We start from the raw sequence: 18,911 nt of genomic DNA on the forward strand, positions 1-18,911 counted from the left end.
CAGTAAATGAGGGAGCTTTACACAGAGAGGGAGATCCAGATCATTGACGATTCAAGCAGTGGGCAAACCTCAGCCATAAAACCACCACCACCACCAACAGCAAATTACATTTACGCAGCGGCTTTCACTTCGGGAGGACCTCCCAAGGGGTTTCGACCTGACTGAGATGGGGTCGGTGGGGAGTGTGGGTGGGTGGTGACTCGAAGGCAAAAAAAACGAGAGGAGTGACCGAGCCCAACCAGGCGTCAAAAAAAACAGGCGTCAAAACACAGGGGCTTTGAGGAAGAAAAAGCTAAAAAGTAATTGAAGGAAAATATTGCGAGGGACGGTGTGCGGTAGATTTGGAACGTTTAATTGAAATATTTGCGAGTCGACCATGACAAATATTTGATGGCCCCTTGGTGAATAGGAGTTTCAATTTCAGGCTGTAGGTTTGGGCCGTGATGAAAGGCTTTATTGCCGGCCTCCTGTTACAACTGTGGGCCATGTACTACCCCCCCAGGAGAACCCTCACAATATTTATAGCAATTTGGGAGCTCCGTGTTATGACTAATCTATTTTGGGCTCTTTTTTTAAAAAAAAATGTAATTTTAACTTTTTTTTTGGAAAGTACAAGGAGAAATCAGTCAAGTCATCAAGAGTTGTAGTTTAAGCCAGAGCGGGGCTGGGGTGAATTATGGGCAGAGGAGGCCATAACTTGTACACTGTGTTGGAGTTTTACGCGATCCTCATGGGAAAGTCGGTTATTTTAAACATACTTTTCCCTCTGTTGGCCGCCAATGGGGCTCCCAGGTCAGCTGCAGCTTGGTTTGGATAGAGTAAAGCTCTACACTGTCCAATCTAGCACTCCCAGGTCAGGCCCAGCACGCCATGGCTTAGTACAACAACAGCAGCAACTTGCATTTATATAGCGCCCTTCACGAGGGACAGTATCTCAGAGCGCTTAACAGTGGTGGAGCCCGATGTGGGGGAGGGATTGGGGGAGAAAGATCCAAAGCTTCAGGGCGTAGTGATTGAAAGTGCAGATGCCAATGGTGGGTGGAGGGAATGAAGGACAAGCAAGACTCCAGATACAGAGTGAAGCTCTTTCTACAATGCCCTATGCAGAGTCTAGCTGGTATTTTTTTTCTCCTAACCCAGGGAGAGCTGAGGCCAAATGCAGCCCTTACTGTGGCCCCAACTGAGATCAGTAGCTCAGCACCAACCACAGACTGAACCACACTGGGCAGTGGGAACACCACCTGAGCTGTAGTGTAGGGGGAGTTGCAGTTTGTTGTTGTCATCTCAGGAATGGAATCGTTGCAATGAGGTCGGTTGCATTTCTCAAGGTCCGAGCTAAACATCCCCGTGAGGCCACTGACAGAGAGAAGGAAAGAGAATGCAATGCAGAAGCAGAACATTGACCAGATAAATCTACCTCCTTCGTGACTGCCGTTAGGCAGCAGCTGGGAGGACACTGACTGCAATGTATAACCCAGCACCCCCCCCCCCCCCCCGATTCTTAATAAAGCACCAATGCTCCCTGACCCCGGGGTTTAAGCCGGCCTGAAGATACGTTTGAGTGGGTGAAGCTGGAAACAAATAAAACATTTTTTGGTGAAAGGAGATTAAATCTTGCGCCGGTGTTGTTTCTGTGTGAAAACTGATCTTTATCTGTGTTTCTGAAGTCCAGAGGGAGTCGAGGCAAAGTTGGACACCTGAGCTCAGGTGTGGGTCAGTGGGTCGGCCTGGTCATTCAGACAAAGCCTTGAAGAGAAGGAGCTTTATTTTGACTTTGCTGCTTAAAGCCAGCTTTTGGGGCTTCAGTTACATTGGGAAAGCCCGCTTGTCAAAGCCAGTCTGTTATGCTTTGAGAAATGGAGATTTAAATCCCATCGACTGTTGACTGACAGACCGACAAACCGACAGACATCTAAATTAGGATTTTTTAAACTTAACTCTTCCCCCCGCCCCACTCCCCTCTATCGTCCAGAGTGTTGTATGCACTCCCTTTCGGTGTATGTGTGAACATTAACAACAAATTACATTAAAATATAGGGCTTTTCACCTCGGAAGGACGTCCCAAGGCTCTGGACAGTTAAGGGTTTGCACTCGAGCTGGGGGTTGGAATCAAGAGGATGGAGGGTAGTGTAGAGGGAATGGGGGTGGCCGAAGGCGCAGTCAAAGAGGAAGGTCCTGGGATGGGCCTTGAAGGAGGCGAGGGAGGGGGTGAGGACATCATTTGAACACTACTGGAGGCTATAATGCTCTGACAACCTCCCCACCTTAGACCAGAGAGCAAAGATGAGGGTTTGAACATAAAGAAATTGAGCCACATCCCAGTGTGTGGGAGATTTTTATAGACGCACTAAATCTCAATGCCAAGAACCATTCACTCGCGAGAACCAACATCTTCACAAGACAATAAGAGGGAAAGGAAGAGATCGTTTGTTGTTTTATTGCCTTGTTTGATGTTAGCGACTATCTGATGAGCCAGTGGTGTAAGCTACCCCACCCTGACCTTTTGTCTTGTACAGTGGCAATACTTAAACAGGAAATGTTTATAGAAAGCCCTTATCTTGTTTCTCTAAAGACCTGCATAACTCTTTGGTGACACCTCTCACTTGGTTCGTGTGCTGTTTCAGTATCATTGAGTATCGCAGAGTGTAGAGACCAGATAGCCTTGGCTGGGCTACACCTGAACGCACCTCTGGTGAGATAAGATTCTATCTCCTTGCAGTAAAGATGAGGCAATAAACTGTACCTGTCACTTCACAGCACAGTCTCACTCGGCCTGGCTTATCTCACCTCCTTGCCACTGCACAAAGTCAATACATTTATTGTTTATTTTAAAAAAGATGCCAACTGAAGAGCCCTCTGAGGATTAGAGCTTATTTGCGTGCAGTTGATATTGTACTTTAAATAGCTTTGATCTTAACCGAAGCGCAACTATATGGTATGGTTTATCATTTAGTTATCGATATGGTTCTAACCAGGATTAGACATTGCTGTAGCTAACTTTAAAAATGCTGTGGAACTAAGTCAGTAGATCTTCAAGATCCAAATGTATAGAGCAATTGGCTGCTGCGTTTTGCCCACAAATATACAGTCAATTCACTTTACTGTCTATCCTGTGAAGCGCTTTGAGACGTCTAGAAGACATGAAAAGCGCTATATCAAATGCAAGGATTATTGCTGTCATTATTATTTGCCTCCAAGATGTAACTTGTTGATCCTCGTATGGTCTCTTTGTTCACAAGGTTAATCAATAAAAATCAAGCTGTAATATTCCACAGCTTGTCTCCCCACTGTCTCTCCTCACTGCTCCACCCACAGACAATCCAGAACTTTGCAGCTTGTGTCCTCTCCCGCACAAGGCTCCACGATCCCCGGACCTCAGTCCTCACTCGGCTCCATCGGCTCCCCATTCAAATCTCTCCACGGCCTCACCCCACCTGCGACAACGCCTCTCCTCTGCTCAGCAAACCCCGGCAATAAGTCATGATGATTTATGCAAAGTATGGGTTACGTCAAACTTGCATTAAATACAATGTCTTGAACGGGACTTGGATGGATGTGCGACTTAAGTGATTAGACAATTTATACAGATCTTACTTCTGCATGTTTTAGTGTAATAGTCCTTAAATTTGGTATAGCGCCTTTCACGTTGGGAGATGTCCCAATGCGTTTCACAGTATATAATGGAAAGTGCAACGACTGTGTGATTGTGTGATTAAAAAAAAGAAGGACCGGCTTCCAAAAGGAAGACTCGATTTAAGAATTTTCCAGAGTTTGTTTTGGCAGGTTTGTTTTTTGATGAAATGTTTCTTTACAAAGTAAAAATGTAGTTAGCGCTGGTGGTGTTATGTGGAGTCAGGTTACTAGCCGCGCAGGTAGACGTGAGCAGCTGGTGTAGAATTTGAAGGATGTGTGGATTGTTTCCTGCTTCCACACACCTGCAGGAGGCCAGCAGTGAGGAGGGAGATTAAAAAGGTAAAAGAGGAGAAATATTACTGATGGATCCTAAGGTTGGTATCACACAGATGAACAGTCCTATATTTAGTGTTTTGCCACCCACAAAATACACAGTCGATTCACTTATAATAATAATAATCCTTGCATTTGTATGGTACATTATCACTTCGTCTTTGAGACATCTCAAAGTGCTTCCCAGAATGGACTGTATGTTTTGTGGGAGAACCACGGCAGTCAAATGCGCAGTAGTGTCCCACAAAAGTCATGGATTGAGTGACCAAATTTTTTTTCACTTTACGGTATAATCTGTGAAGCGCTTTGAGATGTCTTGATGACATGATAAGGCGCTGTATCAAGTGCAAGGATTATTATTATTTAACTTGAATCTTTTCCAACAAAGACTAAAGGGATAGGACTCAAGATGATGAAGATGATCTGAAGTGCCGGGCAGTTGAATTTACCTTAGAGGCAGACTTGGATTCAGTTCAAAACACATCCATCACAGAACGTACTATCCCCTCCTCCTGCACGATGTTTATTTTATCTGACGTCTCATTCCCGTGGAAATCTCTTCTTGTTCTTTGGCGAGATGGAAGATGGTGGTCACTGAGTCATTGGGGTCAGTGGAGGATGGGGGGGGTTCGAGACCAAAACATTGGATTCATTTAAGAAACAGCTCGATGCTGTGAGTGATGAGAAGGTGGTAAGTTGGGAATCCTAGAAGGATGAGATCAAACAGCCTGAGTGAAGTGACCACCTGATCACATTCTCCCATCCCAACAACCCACGTAATCTCCCTCTCTCCTTCACTCAAACTTTCTCCCACAAAATACACAGTCACTCCACTTTACAGTATATCTTGTGAAGTACTTTGAGACGTCTCGATGACATGATAAGGTGCTGTATCAAATACAAGGATTATCATTATTATTATTATTATCTATTGTGTTCTCACAAAAAAAACTATTTATGGAGTTCAGAGGCCTTTTCCTATCTTCTTATAATAATCCTTGCATTTGATATTGTGTCTCATCACGCCATCAAAACGTCTCAATGAGCTTCACAAAATATACAGGCACTACACTTTTAAGGCACTATATCAAATGCAAAGATTATTATTAGTATTTTAAATAGTAATAATGTAAAGCGTAGTGACTGCATATTTGTATGGGAACGAGGCAGTCAATTTACGCACAGAAATGTCCCGTGAAGTGATTGAAAAATTGTACCAGGGGCGAGGGAGGAAGTCTTTTTAAGTAGCGTCACGGGATTTTTAACGTCCACCTGAACAGGCAGTTTAATTAACGTCTCATCCGAAAGATTCTTAGAATAAAATTTGAGCTTCAGGCAGTTGTTTCCTTGAGTTAATCATTGGCATTTTTATATGACGTGTTTGCCTCCTTAAAGTTAGCCTGCCTACACTTTAAGAGCGCGGACTGGGGAGTGTAACCCAATGGGAGTGAATAGAAAATAGTTTGGCCCATGGGAATTACAGGGTTGGATCAGGAGTCCATTTATGTGGATTTAATCCACCAATTGAGCTGCATTGTTTGATTTAAGTCTAAGGGTTAATGAAAAAGCCCTCTTTTTTTGTGCCTTGCCCGCGAAAACGACTCAAAACTATTCGGTTCAAAGGCAATGCCTCCAGGGTGGACTGGCCTATCAGCCTACAGAGAAGAGCTCCTTTTTATTCTGTCTGCAAATACAATTTCACACCTCCCCGAATCAAACAGACCCAATTCAGCCCAGTCGTCAGCCACACACAAAAAAAGAGGGAAGAAAAGAGCCCCGAAAATTATTTCAATGATAAACAAAAGCAAATGTTAAAGGACGAGAGAAGGGCCAGAACAAGAGGCTTTCCAGGCAGCACAATAGTCCAGTGTGTGGGGGGCTGTTTTGCAGAAAAAGCATTGTGGGACTGACTATACCCTTTCTCTCTCTCTCTCTCTCTCTGCTTCTCTTTCAGGAGATGAGGAACATGGTGAGACCCCAGCACAGCTCCCAGAGGTAGTTCTTTACTTGCGTTTCAGCTTCGTTCCACTGCACTCGCTGCTTGGAAAGTAGGGGGCGGGGAGGAAGGGGAGTAGGGGGTGTTGGGGTGGGGGGGGTGGTGGATGTTGTGGATTTGAACTGACTGACAGCGCGCAAGAAACATTCTGTCCCAAGCAGCTTAGAAATATTCCCAGCAAAAGCTCGTGTGCACAGAGACACACACACACAAACACATTTTTGCACACATCCACATGCGTGTGTGAACTCACACGCAAACACATTTGTGTGCACTCGAACAAATGCGTACTTGTGCACTGGGAGAAACTCCCTTCTCTTTTCGAATAGCCCTTTGGAGTCCACCTGAACAGTGCAGACCGGACCTCGGTTTAACATCTCAACAACAACAACAACATGGATGTATATAGAGCCCTCCACGCTGGACGGCGTCTCAGAGCGCTTCATCTCATCCAAAGGACATCACCTCCGGCATTGCAATGCTTCCACTGCATTGGATTAGACTGCGACCTTAACCCTTAGAGAGCCAGCCAATATCACACCAGGAAGGGTGGGCATGGGATATCTCTTCCCGCAGCCCAGGGTAACATGAACAGGAACAGTTAAAAGGTGTAATATTGAAGGGCATCATCATTAAAGAGTTTGCATCAATTCTCTTAATAAATCTCTACTTGTTTCCCCACTCTCAAACCCACCCCCCCCACCCCATTTCCTCCACTCGGCGAGTTTCACAGATGATTCGAACTCGAGGCCTTTCCACCTGTTTCATTAACGATCACTTTCTGATCTTGTTTCAAAGAAACCCCCGTGCTTCCTGTTCAGCCCAAACGCTGGATACGACTGATTTCACAGTGACTGCGAGAATCACAACGACTAGCAGCAATGAGCCACATTTCCTCGGGGCCTTTCGTGGACGGTGCGAGCCTGGTTCCGCTGTGGTTCAGCACGCTCTGCTCTAAATCAGAACCCACTTGGAGGCTCCGAGGCACAAAGGCCTCAGTTTCAGCAATGACACTCCAATGCGGTTCTGGGGAGGAACGCTGCATTGTCAGAGGTGCCGTCGTCCTTCGGGTGAAACATTACACCAAGGTTCCTTATCTTTTCAAACAGTGAACAGGCACGGTGGGGGGCGGGGAGGAGAGACCTTGGTTCGATGTCTCTTCGGAAGAAGCCACACACCTCTTACAACGCAGTGCGCCGCCCGGCACTGCTTTGAAGTGTCAGCCTGGGCTGTGAGCTCAAGCTCGAAGAATGTTTTTCACCCACAAAATACACAGTCAATTCACTTTACGGTATATTTTGTGAAGCGCTTCGAGACGTCTCAACGACATGATATCAAAATGCATTGATTACTATTATCATTCTAAGCAGAGCAGAGATAAAAGCACAAAGCAGCGAGCAGGCTACGGACTGACAACCAGCGCTATTCCCTGCCGCGTCGGGCCGCGGCATTGAAAGGGTTAAATAGCATTGCTGACCGGGCGGGTAACCACTGACTATTCTATTTGGTTCACAACATCTGTGGACTTTACAGCTTTTAGCAGATGGTAGCTGGAAGTTGAAAGAGACATTATCCCTTTTGTTTGAGCTACACTGGCTGTTTGTTCCCAACTCATAAAAAACAATTCTCTCTGACACCCTCTCTCCACCTCGACCCATTCAAACCCGCGGGAAAGAGAAGGCTTTTCGTTCATTCTCCGAGTCCTTTAGAGTGTTCATTGTATCAAAAATCACGGAATTAATCCAAAATCACTTTTTACAGATAGTCAGATTTTCATAAAAAGAAAATGTTACTCTTAAATTGAATTCAGTTGCTCGACTTTTGGTTTCAGAAGTGTAGTTGAATTAAAAAAAAACTACCTAGAAACAGCCTAGAGACTAGAGGGGGAGAGGAGAACAGAACAAGAAGCCAATGTCAATGAGCAACCCAGCTTGCAACCCCCAACCCCCACCCACCCACTGAGCAGGGATTGTATATTACACCACCGATGGTTATAGATAAGCAGGAATGAGGGTACTAGTGGTCTTCTCTCTCTTTCTATATTCTCCCACTCGCTAGGCTGACCACTGTAGGTCTGATTATAATTATTTTTAATAATCCTTGCATTTTGATGTAGTGCAATATCATACCAGCGAAAGCCTCACCCCCTCCCTTGCCTCCTTCAAGTCCATCCATTTCAACCGCGCCTTCAGTTATCCCCCCCCCCCCCCCGCACCCCCTTCCACCCACAAACAGTCGTGGATTGAAGTGACCAATTTATTAGGGAGATAGGGAGAGTTGCCACTGGAAGAATGATCAAAAGCAGTCTGGCTATTTCCCCCTTTCACGCCAAGATGTGATTTTAATGGGGTGGGGAGTAATGAAGACACGTAGAGCAGCGTGTGTGGAGATTTCAGAGCAATTTCTGTATTTTCAGGCAACTAAGAAAAGCCCTGCTATCTGTTAAATTTGCATTGTTGCGGGCGCGTGTGTGTGTGTGTGTATTCACCAGCGCCGGGGAAGCAAACAAAGTGAAACACAAACGATTCTTAAAAGTTTCTTAAAGATTTGCTGAGGAAAATCAATTCATTCAAACAGGGACCGGTGTGTTTAGGTGTTTAAAACAAATAGCAAAAAGCACGGTCTGGGATTACAGTGTTATTTGTCTATGATGTGGTAAGAATCCTGCTACATTTCATCCCCTCCTTAGCAATTTAATCAACACCTTTTGAGAACAGTGTTTTATGGGAAAATGTTAGTTAAATGTGTATTACATTATCTAGACAAACTTTACACCTCATTACGTTTGATAGCGCTGCCCCAAACTTCACCTCTAACCCAACAACCCTCTTGTCTGATGTTGGTCACTGATAAGAAGGGTTTGTAGATTATGTACTTGTAAATACTCGTCAGTAGAACTGATTGCACCCAGTGGGATCTCAGTAATAGGCAAAGGGAGGCGGGGTATGGACTCAACAGCTCCCACATCTGGCCTAGATCCACCCCTTAACCCTCCTCCACCCCAGACACCTCTGATTTGCTCCTCAACGCTTAAAGGGACACGGAAAAAGGCCACTGCTATTTTGCAACCACCACAAAAGTTTTCATACACGTTTCAATAATAATCCTTACATTTGATTTTTTTTGGGGGGCGGGGGAGGTCAGATGGGCACCTGACACATGCGGGAACCCATCACAGTGCTGAAGAGTATCCAAACCAAGCTGCGATTTGCACACACGCCTACACATGGAAATCCCATTTGATACAACGCCTCATCACGTGCTTGAGACGTCTCAAAGTGCTTCACAGAATACACCGCAAAGCGGATTGACTGTGTATTTTGTGGGCGAAACACGGCAGACGATTTGCCCACAGCAGTGTCCCACAAACTAAGATGTGGTTTGAGTGTGACCAAATTTTTTTTCGTTTGTATTGTCTCGAACAGAAAACAAACACGCTTTGGCAGCAAATCATCACAAACTTTCTGTACTGCAAGTCAAAAAAGTCCTTTTTTCTTTCTTTGATTCTCTTCTGTCGGGCACATGCAAAACCTGATGGATTGGGAAATAAATTAAGTTGTTATCAAAATGGGGATATGAGTATTTTTAAAAAATTATTATTGATTTAATCCTGGGTTTGTGGGGGGAGGAGAGGGGATTGATTTGTTTTGTTCACGTACAGTTGTTGGGTTCGATTGTACAATGCTCTTAACATTTAATTTTTTTGAAACAAAATTTAGATATTTTGCACATTCTCACTAAAATTTTGCATCGATAAATTTGCCATTTGGAAGGAGGTGAGGTAAGCCTCCCAAGTGTTTTACTTAAAATGGCAATCAATACTAGCTCAAGGGGGGGGGGGGGGGGGGCGCGAGACTACAATGATTATTTTTATATATCATTTTTCTTTTAAAAGAAGTGGGATTGTTTTCCAATCCCATAGAAACAATTGGGTGCAACTTCTCCTTTAATGGTGAGAGTTTTGGTGGGGTTGTGAATGGTCAGGCTGGATGTCATTCAGGATGGGCTGTTCCCAAAAATCTTTTGAGCGACAGGTTGAGACTCAAATTCCTTAACTTTTCCTTCTCAGAGCAAACCTCCTCCACTTTGCTGAGCAGTCGACAAACTCAATCGGCGCTGGATGGATTGGCATGGGGAAAGGAGGATTTTACCCTTTGGCTAAAAAGCTCTGGTCATCTGCCTTGCTGATCTTTTTCTCCATGTGTCTGAGTTCAGGTAATAATAATAATAATAATAATAATAATCCTTGCATTTGATATAGCGCTTTTCACGTCGTGAGAAGAACAAGTCAAACATTTTTTTTGCGTGTGTGTGTGGGTCCTGCAAACTTTTTAGCCATTTAGAGTGAGAAGTTGGGAAGGAGAAGAAGAAAGAAATGCTGTTGCCTCTGTTGTGTGTGTGTGTGTGTGTGTAAGAAAAAAAGCACATCAACTTTTCCAGGCGAATAATTATGTGTTTGTTTGGAAAGAAAACTTAAGTTATTCACCCTTACTCAAGAGAGTGCAGCGAGAAAGAGAGAGGGAGAGGGAGGTAGTTAACTTGTTTGGTAGTTTGCAACGTGTTTTCAAGAAGTTAGTTAGACAAGTCTGTGTGTTTGTTTGCAAACCAAGAATTGGGTCTAACGTTGTTTTCTTCTCTTTCTCTCCTCCCCAAACACACACACACACACACACATCCTCTCTTTTTCTCTCTCTCTCCCTCTCCAAAACACACACACACACATTCTCTATCCTTTCCTTTGGTTCCCCCCTCAAAACACACACACACACTTTCCCTCTCTTTGGATTCACCCTCCAAACACACCCACATAAAAACATTCTCTCTCTCTTCCTTTGGATCTCCCCCCTCCACCCCAAAAACACACACACACACATATACACTCATTCTCTCTTTCTCTCTCCCTCCATTTCAATGTTTTCTTCTGTCTTTCCCTTCCTCCTCAAACACACACTTCTACCCCCAACACCTCTCTCTGTCTCTCTCTTTCTCTCCCTTTGGTTTGATGGTGGTGGTGGAAAAAACACGCACACACACATTGTTTGGCCAGTGCATTGCCAACAGTGCAGGATCGAGAGATGTAACGCGGAATTCGTGGCTGCCACAACTCCTAGGAACGGGTTGCAGGAGGACCTGGACGGAATCGGTGGTGGAGGAGGAGGAGGTGGTGGAGGGGCTGATTTCTGCATCGCCCTGCGATCTTACTACCAATGTACCAAGAAGACAGCCAAGTCCTGCCGTGGAGACCTGGTGTATCACTCTGCCGTGTTGGGCATCAATGATCTCATGGCCCAACAGAACTGCTCCAAAACAGGACCCACTGCCCCAGCCAAGCCCCCAGCTGGTACTGAGAAGAGCAGGGTGTCTGACTTCTGTAACTACGAGAGTAGGATGAAGTTTGTGAGAGGTGGGAGTGGGCAACAACAACAACAACAACAACAGCAGCAGCAACAAGTCCCCAAGTTTGCCCACTGCGGGCTGTTTGGAGACCCCCATCTCAGGACGTTTCGCAACGAGTTTCAGACGTGCAAAGTGGAAGGAGCCTGGCCCCTGATCGACAGCAATGTCCTCTCTGTCCAAGTCACCAACGTGCCTGTTGTGCAAGGGTCAAGCGCCACCGCCACCAGCAAGGTACCCAACTCCTCCAAACAATTTCACCCCCAAAGTCATCCCAAAAGTTTTTCAATCTTCTCTTTCTCGGTCTCTTTCACTCTCTAACTTCCCCCTCCCCCCCCACCCCACTCCCCCCCCCCTTTCTCTTCCCCCAATTTTTCTTTTCCAAAATACTTTTTTGGGGGGCTAGTGGGGGGAGATATAGAAACTAGCTTCGTCTCACAGGAGCCAACGAATTGCTAGTGCCCTCTGCTGAGATAGTTTGGGATTTAGAAAAACAACACCCCCTACACTCTTCCTCCCCACCCCCCCCTCCCTCCCTTTGCCTCTTGCTGTTAGCACACAGCAGGACTTGCTTACACAGAGAGAGAGAGAGAGAGAAAGAGAGGGTTTAGACAAAAGTTTCTAACCAGAGACTTTTATAAAAAAGCTGGTTTAAATGCACACACACAGAGATAGATCTCTGGTCTGAGCAACTATTCCTTAAACCTCCCCCTCCCCACCAACCCCTTCCCCTTTTCACAGGCAGAAATGGTGTATTAGGTTCCCAATTCAAGTCTTGCTTTTTTTTGAGGGGTGGGGGGCAGATCAATTGTTTGGAAAATCAATCTGAATTGTGATGATTTAATCCCAAAACACACACACACACACACTCTCTTTGAACTATTTCTTAAGCAGAGCCTTGTTTACACTGATTATTTCAGAGATGGCTTGGAAATCCTATCAACTATACCAGTTTATAGTTTACTGCAGTGAGCTGTGTGTTGTTTTATTTTTTTCCCCTTGTTTTTTTTAAAAAAAGAAATTCAGATTTAACACTGATTTATCTTTTTTTCCCCAAAAAAATATATATCTGGCTCCTAACTTCACACAAAAAAAACTTCACAACAATTGCAGGCAGTTCACTTTCATTCCCTCACACCCACCCACTCTCCTTTCATCAGTTCCATTTGAGTCCCAAGTCAGAGGGGGGGGAAAAAAATGGTCAGTGCAATTCATTGAACTTTCTAACAAAAGAAAACGAGCTGAACTTTTAAATTTGTGATTTTCTTTTTCAAAAAATCTTTCTGATGAATTTTAAAAGTGTTGTCAAAAAAAAATTTAATCTCATTTTTAAGGGTGTGAGTCTTGCAAATTGTTCTAAATAACTGGATGGTTGGGGTGGGAGGAAGAGAGAGAGAGAGAGAGAGTAAAGCCAGGGAACTATCAGTTTTAACCCTCAACTCTTTTTTTAATTAATTTATTTATTTACAATATTTCTGTTTTCACATAACCCCAAAAAATAGCCTGACCCCCCCCAAAAAAGTCTCCACCAGTCTGTGTTGAGTGATGCATTCAATTGTTTCAAGAAAGAGAGAGAGAGAGAGAGAGAATAGATTAGAAACGCTTTGTAAATCATCCAGAGAGAGAAAGAAAGGGGGGGGGGCAGAAGAAAGAGAGAGCAGTGAAGTTTACAACAGACTTTCTGTGTTGAATGGGGCCAGAGCTGTGAAAAGAGGAATGTTTTATTGCAAAGCAGGACAGTCATTGGGTGTAGAGATTTAAAGGGAGTCAGTCTGATGCATTTAATGAGCTTTGGATTTTATGTGTTTGTAAGTTAATAGCCTGTTTGTGGTGCAATGCTGATGGTAGGTTAAAAACTGGGGCAAAAAGTTTCAGAATTCATTAATAATAATAATAATAATCCTTGCATTTGATATAGCGCTTTTCACGTCGGGAGGACGTCCCAAAGCGCTTCACGGAACACACTGTAAAGTGAATTGACTGTATATTTGTGGGCGAAGGCGGCAGCCAATTGCGCGCAGCGATGTCCCATTGAAAATGACCCAATTATTTTATGATTGTTTTCGGTTTTGGAGGGATCATTAATGTGTTAACGTGGTCTCTTTCTCTGCTCAGGAAGTTGTGACTGGAGAGTGTGTGTAGTTTATACTATACTGGAGGCCAAGCTCCCATTATGCTATCTCCTCCTTATCACAATGATGTGCTAGAGAGAGGCTGATAAGCAAGAATCTCTGGCTCTCTCTATCTGCTGAGCCTTGGAGGCATTTTCACACTTAGCTCCCCCACTCGCTGCTGTTTTTAGGGCAGCGTGGTTTAACCCTTTGAGTCAAGTTCTTGTCATTTATTTCCAGCCTGGCTTGGTGGGTTTCTCACTTTACCGCACTCACTAACCAGCCAGCCTCCTGTCTTCCTGTTGCGTTTCCATATAAAAAAAGCATTTTGAAAGTTGATGGGAGGGAGGAAGGTACAAGCAAGCTATTGTTTCCTGGGGCTTGTTTCCAGAATATAGCACTAATAATCCTTCCATTCGATATAGCACCTTATCACGTCGTTGAGATGTCTCAAAGCGATTCACTGAATGCACTGTAAAGAGGAGTGGTTGTATATTTTGTGGGCCACACGCAGTAGGCAGTTTAATTTAGAGCTTCGCCGGTTGTCCCTTGCTCTGTACCCAATTTGCATCTCATTCCCAATATTTGCATGTTATTTGCAATTTCCGGATAAGGCTTACAAGCGAGGGATGCTACATAAATGCAAGTTGTTGTTGTAGCCTATTGCGACACACACACACATACATACACTGGGGAGGGGGTGGGGGGGGGGAGGGGGAGGACAAAATTGCTCTGTTTCCAGCAAATTGTCCCTTTGGCTGATCCCTGCATACTTCAAAGTCACACTTAGCACATCAAAGGCTTGTGCGAGTGTCGCAGATTAGCCTTTGATGTTGTAACGCTGCGCTACAGAGTTTCTAATCATAATATTATTATTATTAGACACTGTAGCAAAAAAGAAAAAAATACACTCTGAAGCAGAAAGCAAATCGAGTGTCTACTGAGGACGTTTGGGGGCGAGGGGGTGAGGAAGGACAATGAGAGATCTCCTCACTTCCATTTCAGGAAAAGAAAGCTTCACTGTCAATGGAGAGAAAAGGGGAATCTGGAGCAGTCATGTATGCCCCTCCTCACCCCACCCCACCCCACCCAGACCCCCACATCAGCTTCTGGGTCCTAAACGCACCCGATCTGCATTCGACGGTACTTGAACGCAGAACTTACAAACACTTTTGCAGCATCCACATACACATCATGTCTGCCCGTTACTTGTCTTGTTTTGCTGTACACTGGGCGTCCCCATCAGGCTCCTGCCAGCACTAGGAAGGTGACTTGGTCGCTATTCATCCAACAATAAAAGCAACAACTTGCATTTATATAGCGCTCCTCATGCAGGGCAGTGACCCAGACCACCAGGAAGATTAACTGGAACCTCTTTTCCCCCATCATTTTGACACTGTTGCTCCAAATGGATCGCATTTCTCATAAACACCAGTCCCAATGGGGCTGACGTTTATGTGGAAAGTTGATCCATTTGGAACAACACTCCACAGTCTGGCTTGAGGCTTGCTGTTCATACGTTAGGAAATGTGCAAGACTGGTGGAGGGAGGGTGGCAGGGGTTAGAAGACCAGTGGGGGGGGGGGGGGTCATTACAAAGTTAAAAAAAAAGTATATAATGGTTTCCCTCTTGCTCTTGTACACTTCACTTATTCTGTACGTGTGTGTGTGGGGGTGTGTTACTCTACCTCTCTTATGGCCCTCCATCATTTCTTTAACCAAATATCTATTTATCTCGCTCTTGAATTTGCTTCCGTGGTATCACAGTCTGTTATATTCACGGTTCATTGTCCAAACACACAAATCTAAGCTCTTCAGGTGAAGCTCCCTTCAACCAGTTTTCTCGCATCTTATCCTTCCAGAACACTCATAGCAATTGCTAGACGAAAAAAGATCAAGGTCCATCTAGTTCGCCTTCTACCATCCTGGTAGTCATATGCTACAATAGTGGAGGTGTTGAAAACAATTAATTCTGTATGGATTAGTCCACAAAGGGGTTACAGTACAGAGTGCTGACATTGTCATTATCCAACATAGCAGCTTGCATTTATATAGCGGACTTCATGTAGGATAATATATAGGACCACTTGACACACAGGAACATTTAAAATGTGTCTTAATGGTTGACTTAGTGGCTTGTTTGCTTTGTTCCTTAAAGTTCAAAACAAATACTGTTACAAAACAATATTTTCACAAACTATTTTCTTAACCAATTTCCCTTTAAATTACAATGTTACACTAAACCTACAGAACTCACTGGGTTAATGGGATACATTTTGACTTTATTTTTTTTGACAATTTTGGGAGGCTTCCTTGCATCATGTGCAAGTGACGGAGAAAGTCAGATTTAATGCAAAATTAGGGTCAGGGTCGAGCTTTGCTCCTGATCTATTGAGTGTTGGGACGGCTTATTGGTAGAAATGTATATTTGAATGATCCAACATTCAGTATCTGACCACAGAGTGTTAAATCTGTACCAGGTGCTGGTTCCTGGTGTGGATGAGACCTCTGGAGTCCAATTGTATGCAACATTATTCCACATAATTGCTGAGTCCAGGAGTTCATGATCAGGGAATGGAAGGAGCTCAGTCACTGAGGTGACACGGCCTTAGTGTTTGGGGTACCATTTCCTTCTGTAAAGCAGGGATTTGAGTGGGGGTTCAATAAACAACAACAAATTACATTTGCATAGCGCCTTTCAGGTCAGGAGGATGTCCCAAGGCGCTGGACGAAAACCCATCAAAAGTAGAGTTGAAATGATGTTGGATGGAGGGTCAATGGGACCTGCGCTGGAGGGAGTAAAGACTCGATGAGGGATAATCTTAATCATATTCTGCCCACCACCCTTTGGAACTTGAGGGCACTGATTTTAAGAAAGTGGACACAGGGAGTGAATTAGGAGATTTTTGGTTTACACCCAAAGTTGTTAAGTATGTAGAATGCTTTGTTGGGTGTGTTGGTTGAGCTTTCAAGAGGGAACTGGATAGATATTTAGAGAAAAATAATAAGGGGACGAGGGGGAGGAGAAATGTTAGGTAAATGGGACTGAAAGGGCCTTTCAAAGAGCCATCACAGCGCACATACGATGGGCCAAAAGGCCTTCTTCTGTACTGTAAATTGCTGTGGTTCTAAATCAACAGTAAACCTCACGTAAAATGCAGCTTGTGAAACACACGGCAGTTAGTGCTTCCGAAGCTGCAGAGAAGCAGGCGAAACGGGGGCAAAAAAACTGATCTGGCAATTCTGTGCTGGTGGAAATGAGTCAGCAATGAGTCAGGAAACACTAGCGATCTGTGGGTCACACCCAGACCTTATCTCTTCCAGATGTTGATTGAGTAGCTGTGCAGTCTTGACTTTTTTTTGAGAGGCGGTTATTTAATGCTTGTAATGTAAACTTGGGATTCTTGTAGTGAGGAAATCATTGGGAAGTGGTTTGGTTCACGGGCGTTGGGAGGGGTGTGTGTGTGTGTTTATGAACCTCTTGCACTTCTATTCAACACTCCCCATAAACCAAGATACTGGTACAGTCAAATCCGAATTCTATAGAGATAAATCAGGGATTGTTGGGAGCAGAATGTTAGGAATTGCGCTCATACTAACCCTTCGCTGAGGTGGGTGGGGAGAGAGTCAAACTGAAGAATTTTCCAGTTGTTTTTCCTCACTTGCTTCCTTCAAGTCTTGTCTCAAGATTTTCCTCTTCAACCGTGCCGTTGATCACCCTCCTACCCCCTACCCTCCCCGCCCTCCACCCCTCCTGATCCCAACCCCCTGCTCAGGTGCACATCCTTGACTATCCAGAGCCTTGGGACGTCCTCCCGACGTGAAAGGCGCGGTGTAAATGCAAGTTGTTGTTGTGTATGAGCTTAAAATGGTGTTGGAAGCTAAGAATAGGTGGAATGTTAGAGCCTGCGGAGCAGCACAAAATGGGGTGCAGATAATTGTCAGAGTGGGCTGACGCAAAACGATTGTCCTTTTTCCCCCCCCCACCACCCCGCAGGTGACGATCATATTCAAGAGTTTCCGCGGCTGCACGGAGCAGAAGGTGTACCAGGCGGTGACGGGCGACCTGCCCTCTGCCTTTGTGGACGGCACGAAGCACAGCGGCAAGCGGGACGGGGAGAGCAGCCTGCGGATCCTGGAGAAGGCGGGGGGCTCCCAGGTGGAGATTCAGGCCCGTTACATCGGGACCACCGTCATCGTGCGGCAGGTGGGCAAGTACCTGACCTTCGCCATCCGCGTGCCCGAAGAGACCCTCAGCTCGGCCGACGAGAACTGGGCGCTGCAGCTGTGCGTGCACGGCTGCCCGCGGAGCGAGCTGATCCGCGAGCACACCCTGCCCGGCCACCTCTCGACCCCCAGGCACCAGGGGGCGCTGCGGGCCTACACCGTGGAGACAGCCACGGCCAAGTGCAGAGAGACCCTGCAGGTCGAGGACGTCTACTTCCACTCCTGCGTCTTCGACCTGCTCACCACCGGGGACCCAGCCTTCTCCATGGCCGCCCACGGGGCTTTAGAGGACCTCAAAGCGTTGCACCTGAACCTCCTGAAGCTGCAGAGCGCCCCCCAGACGGGCGAGGGCAATGGAGGGCCCCCGTCCCAGCCCCGCATCCATCCCCTTTACGTGGCTCTCATGATCCTTTGCGCCACGCTCCTCATGCAGTGAATGTGTATGTGTATACCCGCAGAACCCAAATTGTCTATATAATAATATATTGAGACGTGTACATATGTGTAAAGGTGCCTGTACATATAGTGTGTTGAGTGTTGCCATTAGCAACGGTTGCGTGCGTGCGTGCGAGAGTGCATGTGAGAGCGTGTTCCTGTGTACTCCTGTAAAGCAAAACACCCTTAATTTTCGGGATGTGGTAATGAGGGGGGAGTCTGGTCTGTGACTTTCCCTTTTATTAAAAAAAAATGCCTCCTGCCATAAATCACTGTCCCGCCATCTTCATTTAAAAGCTCATTGGGGGGTTGGGGGTGGGGGGGAATTGCTCAGTGCTGTGATGGGGTGGGTACGTGTGAGATTTTGTTTGGTGTCTTGACACATGTGGAAACCCATCGCCATGCTTAAGAATATACAATCCAAACGGCGTTCCATGCATCCCAACTATGCATGGAAATTCCTGAGATATTTATTGGATTCTATTTGTTATGAGTTGCCCTGGGACTTAGGGTGAGATCCAAAGGGCCAAAGGGCCTTCTTCATCCAAACCGATCTTACGATCTAATGCCCCAGTGACTCTGTGCTGCATTTGACGATTATAATTCTGACCTTACTCAGAGCATTGAATGTCTGTAAATGTCTTATGTGGAAGGTGGTTTCTCAGTGCAATTATTTTTCCATACCTGCCACATTGCACCGTGAATTTGTGCTTTGGATAGGTGTTGTGTTTTGCTGTCCCACATTTGTGTCCCAATTATTGCCTTTTCAGCCAGAGAGAGTGA

At 45.3% G+C, this 18,911-nt stretch overlaps 1 protein-coding gene across 1 annotated transcript in view; it reads left to right on the plus strand.

The window, feature by feature from the left end:
* The window catches only part of rgmd (RGM domain family, member D), a 24,055-nt gene extending 5,658 nt beyond the window's left edge, over positions 1-18,397 (plus strand). Inside the window, exons 2-5 of the mRNA XM_007898747.2 lie at positions 5,921-5,961; positions 10,032-10,177; positions 11,010-11,590; positions 17,464-18,397. Coding sequence (XP_007896938.1) covers positions 5,924-5,961; positions 10,032-10,177; positions 11,010-11,590; positions 17,464-18,129 — 1,431 coding nt within the window. The 5' untranslated portion in view covers positions 5,921-5,923 and the 3' untranslated portion in view covers positions 18,130-18,397. The remainder of the gene's footprint in view (positions 1-5,920; positions 5,962-10,031; positions 10,178-11,009; positions 11,591-17,463) is intronic.
* The last annotated feature ends 514 nt before the right edge of the window (positions 18,398-18,911 follow it).

This window comes from Callorhinchus milii, unplaced genomic scaffold (genome assembly GCF_018977255.1).
Source record: "Callorhinchus milii isolate IMCB2004 unplaced genomic scaffold, IMCB_Cmil_1.0 Scaffold21, whole genome shotgun sequence".
Taxonomy (NCBI): Eukaryota; Metazoa; Chordata; class Chondrichthyes; order Chimaeriformes; family Callorhinchidae; genus Callorhinchus; species Callorhinchus milii.